Genomic DNA, 6,542 nt, shown 5'->3' on the forward strand with positions numbered 1-6,542 from the left:
GATACAGTTGGTGCCTTACAGCGCCAAAGACCCAGGTTCGGGTGCTGTCTGTACGGAGTTTGTACGTTCCCCCCTTGACCTGTGTGGGTTTTCTCTGGATGCTCCAGCTTTCTCCCACACTCCAAAGACATACAGGTTTGTAGGCTATTTGACTTGGTAAAGTGCTAGCGTAGGAGGGCTGCTGTTCGGCACAAACCCGGTGGACCAAAGGGCCTGTTTCAACACTGCATCTCTAAACTAAACGTCCAGCAGATGACTCACTTTACCTTTACAGTCTGTCTTCTATTCCCAACCAATTATCCACTTGTATCGTAAGGTTAAGATTGTGTTTTGTTTATCTGTGTGTATAATCTTTTTTGAGGCACGTAGCAAATTATTAGGAAGTTCATATATACAACATCCATAGTTGGTCCTCTATCTAACACAAAATCTATCTATTGATCACAAAATAAATCAACTAGACGTCTGATTAAAAGAACCATGTTGTCACTTTGAATCAGTTCATTCTCCATACACTCAGGTAAAAGAATCCAACAACTTATCTTCAAAAGGCTAAATAAACTGATTGGGTTTGAGAAGGGCTGCAAGGATAGAATGGATAACTACTGAGTCTTGGGTCAATGGTAGAAAATTATTGGAGGAAATTCTAAAGGATAGAATTTGTATAAATTTGGAAAGGCAGGCACTGATCAGGGATAGTCACCTTGACTTTGTGCACATCTCTGAAGATCTCTCCTGGTCCGAGAACACTGATGCAATTATAACGAAAGCACATCAGCGCCTCTACTTCCTGAGAAGATTACGGAGAGTCGGTATGTCAAGGAGGACTCTCTCTAACTTCTACAGGTGCACAGTAGAGAGCATGCTGACCGGTTGCATCGTGGCTTGGTTCGGCAACTTGAATCGAGGGGATCTATCGCAGTTGCTGCCTCAAAAAGGCTGGCAGCATCATCATCCTGGCCACACACTCATCTCCCCGCTGCCTTCAGGTAGGAGGTACAGGAGCCTGAAATCTGCAAGATCCAGGTTCAGGAATAGCTACTCCCCCACAGCCATCAGGCTATTAAACTCAACTCAAACAAAAATCTGAACATTAATAGCCCATTATCTGTTTATTTGCACTTTATCTGTTTATTTATTCATGTGTGTATATATTTATATAATGGTATATGGACACACTGATCTGTTCTGCATTCATGCCTACCAAATTCTGTTGTGCTGAAGCAAAGCAAGTATTTAATTGTCCTATCTGGGACACATGACAATAAACTCTCTTGAATCTTGATATGGAATACAAGGATTCTGTTATTGCCACTTTGAACATTTTAAGATTAAATGTTCTAAATTATTGCCTAATTATTCCATATATTTGCTTGCAATTTTTTTAAGAGCTTTAATCTATCTGCACAGGGAATGAAAGGTCAAGAGGTTGTACAAATGATCGAAGCAGGCCTACGAATGGATGCACCATCCAGATGCCCCATTGAAATGTTTCAATTGATGAAGGAATGCTGGACGTACAAGTGAGCTTTTCCTCCATTTTTCAGCTCGATTTTGAAACAGAAATTGTAGATTACGTCTGGTTTGCTTTTTTAAGAATTCTATTGAGTCTATTGGAACATAGAACATGAAACCTAGAACAGTACAGCATAGGAACAGGCATTTTGGTCCACAATGACAATGCCAAGCATGATGCCAAGTTAAATGAATCTCCTCTCCTCTGTGACTGCATGTAATCTGTATCCCTCCATTCACTGCATATCCGTGTCCCTATTGAAAAAACCTCTTAAATGCCACTACCATATCTGCCTCCATATTCACTCCTGGCAGCGTGTTCCAGGCACCCACCACAATCTGTAGGGAAAAACTTTTCCCACACATCTCCTTTAAACTTTGCTCCTCTTACCTTAAAGCCATGCCCTCTCATCTTTGACATTTCCACACCAGGAGAAAGGTTCCGAATGTCTACTCAATCTATGCCTCTCATAGATGTACTTCTATCAGGTCTCCCCTCAGCCTCTAACACTCCAGAGAAACAATCCAAGTTTGTCCAAGATCTCCTTACAGCTAATACCCTAAAATCAAAACTGCATTTTGGTAATAATAATAATAATGGATGGGATTTATATAGCGCCTTTCTAATACTCAAGGCGCTTTACATCGCATTATTCATTCACTCCTCAGTCACACTCGGTGGTGGTAAGCTACTTCTGTAGCCACAGCTGCCCTGGGGCAGACTGACGGAAGCGTGGCTGCCAATCTGCGCCTACGGCCCCTCCGACCACCACCAATCACTCACACACATTCAAACACATTCACACACAGGCAAAGGTGGGTGAAGTGCCTTGTCCAAGGACACAACGACAGTATGCACTCCAAGCGGGATTCGAACCGGCTACCTTCCGGTTGCCAGCCGAACACTTAGCCCATTGTGCCATCTGTCGTCCCTGCATCTCCTCTAAAACCTGCATCTCCTCTAAAACTTCCTAATCCTTCCTGCTATGGGGTAATCAGAAGTCCCCACAATGCTCCAAATGTGGCCGAACCAAAGTCCTATGAAGCTGCAATATAAAGAATCCTATAGCAATTTTTGAGTGGTGAGTTCTCCCCTTGACAATTGTAATCCCCCATGTAGCATCTCGGCGACAATTTATCACGTCATTGTCCTATTCCTGTGCTTGGAGTCTGGAGAGTGAAAGTTTATGGCATTTTTCCCTAGATCAATTACAAATTACAATTGGCTAAATAGCACATCCTGAGGTTATGAGAAATGCTACATAAATGCAAGATGATTTACTCTGACTATATCAGTGCCTATGACATCCACTAACCTGTCCAGCGCATTCTCACAATGAGAAAGAATAGTTCACATCTTTATCTTTCAAGCACGGGTTCTTGCCCAGTGCGTTGCTTCTTAGGTTTTTACAAAGACACTTTGAGTAGCATTAGTTTTTTTGTTTAGTTTAGAGATACAGCGCAGTCATGCCCTTTGGCCCACCAAGTCCGCACCCACCAGCAAACCCTGCACACTAGCACTATCCTACACACATTAGGGACAATTTACAATTTTACCAAGCAATTAGCCTACAAACCTATACATCTTTGGCGTGTGGGAGGAAGCTAGAGCACCCTGAGAAAAGCCACGCAGGAAAACGTACAAACTCTGTACAGACAGCACCCATAGTCAGGATGAACCCGGGTCTCTGGCGCTGTAAGGCAGCAACTCAACCACTGCGCCACCATGCCGTCCTTTATCCATCTCTAATAAAGGAAGAAGACTCAAATGTTTCATCGAGTGAAATCAGGAACATCCGTGAGTTACTCAACTAAGTTCTGCATTGTTGTGATTTTCCCATTGGTTATTGCAGACGAGATGTTGAAATTGGCAGAGTATTTCATTTTGGAGATGTGTCTTCAGTCTGTCAATAGGCATAGTTTATGTCTCATAGTGCAAGTAATATTATCTGTGACTGGGAAGGCAGTACAAAGGAAGTGAGTATCGTGGTGCACATTTAACCTACTACAAAGTATAGTTAATCTGCATTTTCTATTTTGTCTTTCCAGAGCAAACGAACGTCCAGGATTTGCCACGGTGGAGCACAAGCTGCGTGAATATTACTATGACATTTCCAAGGAATAGAACGCTTAAGAAGTACAGTATTTGACTGATAAGTTAGACAGAATTTGAAAAGATTTGTACTTGCCATGCTGTTCATGCTATTCATTGATAAAAATGAAACTGCCTCAAAGCATTTTAAAGAAAATAAATATTGCAAATTTTCTTTGACATATAAAGAATAGGAAACGTTATTTCCACATGGTAGACCAGGACCTTGAGGTGCAAAACTGTGTACTCTGGGATTCCACCTATTTAACCTTTAAATGTCAGCAGTTTATCTTGCATCCATGTTATTGAAGGTATTGACCCTACATAGCCCCACCCTGAATGCCCCGCTAGGTCCATCTTTGTTCTCAGCGGACCAGCTGGCTCTCCGTGGCCTCTCCTCGGCCCGACCACCTCGCCCCCTCATACAGTTCACCTGTGAGCCGTCCCGCTCTTCTCCTCTCTGGACCTTTAGCCTACGTGCCCTGGCTGGGGTGCGCCTCCCGCGGCCATCATTGACGGCGTGGGAGGTTAGGCCCCCCCGGATCTCTTTCTACCGGCCCTCTGTCCAGCGTCCGCCAGCGTCCTTCTGGTTCCCGGTCTTCGGGGGTGAGCGGGAGGCGAGCGGGGGCGACATGGTGGTGCAGCGGTAGAGTTGCTGCCTTACAGCATTGCAGCGCCGGGGGCATGGGTTTGATCCCGACTACGGGTGCTGTCTGTATGGAGTTTGTACGTTCTACCTGTGACCTTCTGTGACCTTCATGGGTTTTCTCTGAGATCTCCGGTTTCCTCCCACACTCCAAAGATGTACAGGTATATAGTTAAATTGACTTGGTAAATATAAAAATTGTCCCTAGTGTGTACAATAGTGTTAATATGCGGGGATTGCTGGTCGGCGCGGACCCATTGGGCCGAAGGGCCTATTTCCGCGCTGTATCTCTAAACAAAACTAAATGAGCCATGGACCCACTCCAGGCGGGTTCTGCGGCCAGCTGCCAATTGGGGTTTGGTAACCGCCCACGTGGCCCCGTGTCCATCGACACCAGTGGCTTTGTGTTATCAAAGAAAAATGTGCACTAAGCCACATGATCCAGATGGTCACACGATCATATGTTAACGATTAAGTTAATTCCCTTCTTTACGATTTTTGTCCCAATCAAGAAATGCCAATGAAAAATGTCACTGTAAACACCTTCGACAGTTTATGCCATTGTGATGTGTGCCCTTAAGCAAAATCAAACCCTATTGGGCCTGTCCCACTTACGCAACTTTTTTGCCGACTTTTTCGGCGACTGCCGGCACCCGTCATAGGTTGTTGCAGGTCGCCGAAAATTTTCAACATGTCGAAAATCCAGCAGCGACCAGAACAAGGTACGACTCTTTGGGCGACTACTCACGACCATACAGGCTTCACCCCGCGACATGTCATCAGGGTGTCGCCTGTATGGTCGTGAGTAGTCTCCTCAGTCGCCCAAAGAGTCGTAGCGTCTTTCTGGTCGCCGTTGGATTTTCAACATGTTCGGCGACCTGCAATGACCTATGACGGGTGCCGGCAGTAGCCGAAAAAGTCGTGTAAGTGGTTCAGGCCCATTCGTTTTTTCATTAAAGTTGTGCCTTTTAAAGCTGGAGTTAAGACTGCCGTATCTGCTAGACTGACCAAAGTTCATTTTAAGATCAGGTCCAGTAAAATGGTCAAAGTTACAAATGTAATGGTTATGTAAATCTGGGGCTTCCACACCCTGTTTCTTGCATTAATTGAAATGACCTCCTGTACACAGGTCATAAGTTGCAGAGCTGTACTGTGAAGATTTACAAATCCATCGAAATGGGTAAAAGAAAATCGCAAAAAATTAAAGATACTACACCGTAAACCATTGACATAGATCAAAGCATGTTGACAGTTATGCAATCTCCACGTATTTTTATTCATTTCAAACCATGTGTGTAATAAAAGATGCAGACCGAACCATCTAGAAAATAAAGGCAAAATGTAGGAACAAATAAAGAAAAATTATCTCTTCTACATTGGCTACTATCAGTAAGAAAATTCAAATTGCAGTTTCCACTGTTTACATGGTGGAAACTGGTATACCCTTTTCTGATCTCCATCATCAATTGCTAACTTTTAACACGTTTAAAAACTGGAAGAGAGCCTGACATGAAGATAAATTAATTCATAAAATCAGTCATTAATTTCAAACCTGGACATGTTTTAGGGGAACATATTATTAAATTTTACGTTTGACATTGTAGCTTGTCTGCAAAAGAACCAAGACAGAATTACTGAAAATCAGATCTTCAGATTCCTGATCCACACTTCATTGCAAATGAAGGTCTGCACTAAGCATGCAATTTTATAGAGTTGCCCTCTCTGCTTGTTAAATTCAAACTAGCAAAATGGATGTCATCAAAACGGAATGCATTTTGTAAATGAAGGACCATCACCTTCTCGTGGTGTATCTACATCAAGGTACAAACTTGTTTTCTCTATAGGATTCAGATAATTTTAGCTAGGATAGGGGAATGGGGATTAAATAGTCCCCACTATAATAATTTTTGATGGCCATTGCTGTATTTATACAAAATTCTTTGCCAGGAAAAATGAAGAAAAATGTGTGGATACAATTTGTAAATCTCATTTAATTAAATAAAATTATTGTCTGAATTAACTAACCTGAACTGTCTCATTAGTTCCTCATTTACTTACTTCAGAATTCAATTCCAGTGACAGATTTGCTGAAATTGAACTAACTGACCACCACTGTTTTGACCCTCACACAATGCTGAAAGGTTTATCTTTCAATGTCGATCAGGAAGACAGATTAATGTGTTTATTTGCCAGCAACTGTGAAGGCTAATCAAGATGCAAAACCATTACATCAAAACTTTGTTTGGATGTCAATGAATCAGAAGTCATGCCACTTCACTAACGAAGACA

At 42.7% G+C, this 6,542-nt stretch overlaps 1 protein-coding gene across 3 annotated transcripts in view; it reads left to right on the top strand.

Moving 5' to 3' along the window:
• syk (spleen associated tyrosine kinase) overlaps positions 1–4,103 on the top strand; it is a 125,240-nt gene extending 121,137 nt beyond the window's left edge. For all 3 annotated transcript variants that reach the window (XM_033017744.1, XM_033017746.1, XM_033017745.1), the window contains 2 exons: positions 1,411–1,523; positions 3,565–4,103. In XM_033017744.1, the coding sequence (XP_032873635.1) occupies positions 1,411–1,523; positions 3,565–3,640 (189 nt within the window). In that variant the 3' untranslated portion in view covers positions 3,641–4,103. The remainder of the gene's footprint in view (positions 1–1,410; positions 1,524–3,564) is intronic.
• Positions 4,104–6,542: the final 2,439 nt, after the last annotated feature.

The sequence above is a fragment of the Amblyraja radiata genome, chromosome 3, assembly GCF_010909765.2.
Source record: "Amblyraja radiata isolate CabotCenter1 chromosome 3, sAmbRad1.1.pri, whole genome shotgun sequence".
NCBI lineage: Eukaryota > Metazoa > Chordata > Chondrichthyes > Rajiformes > Rajidae > Amblyraja > Amblyraja radiata.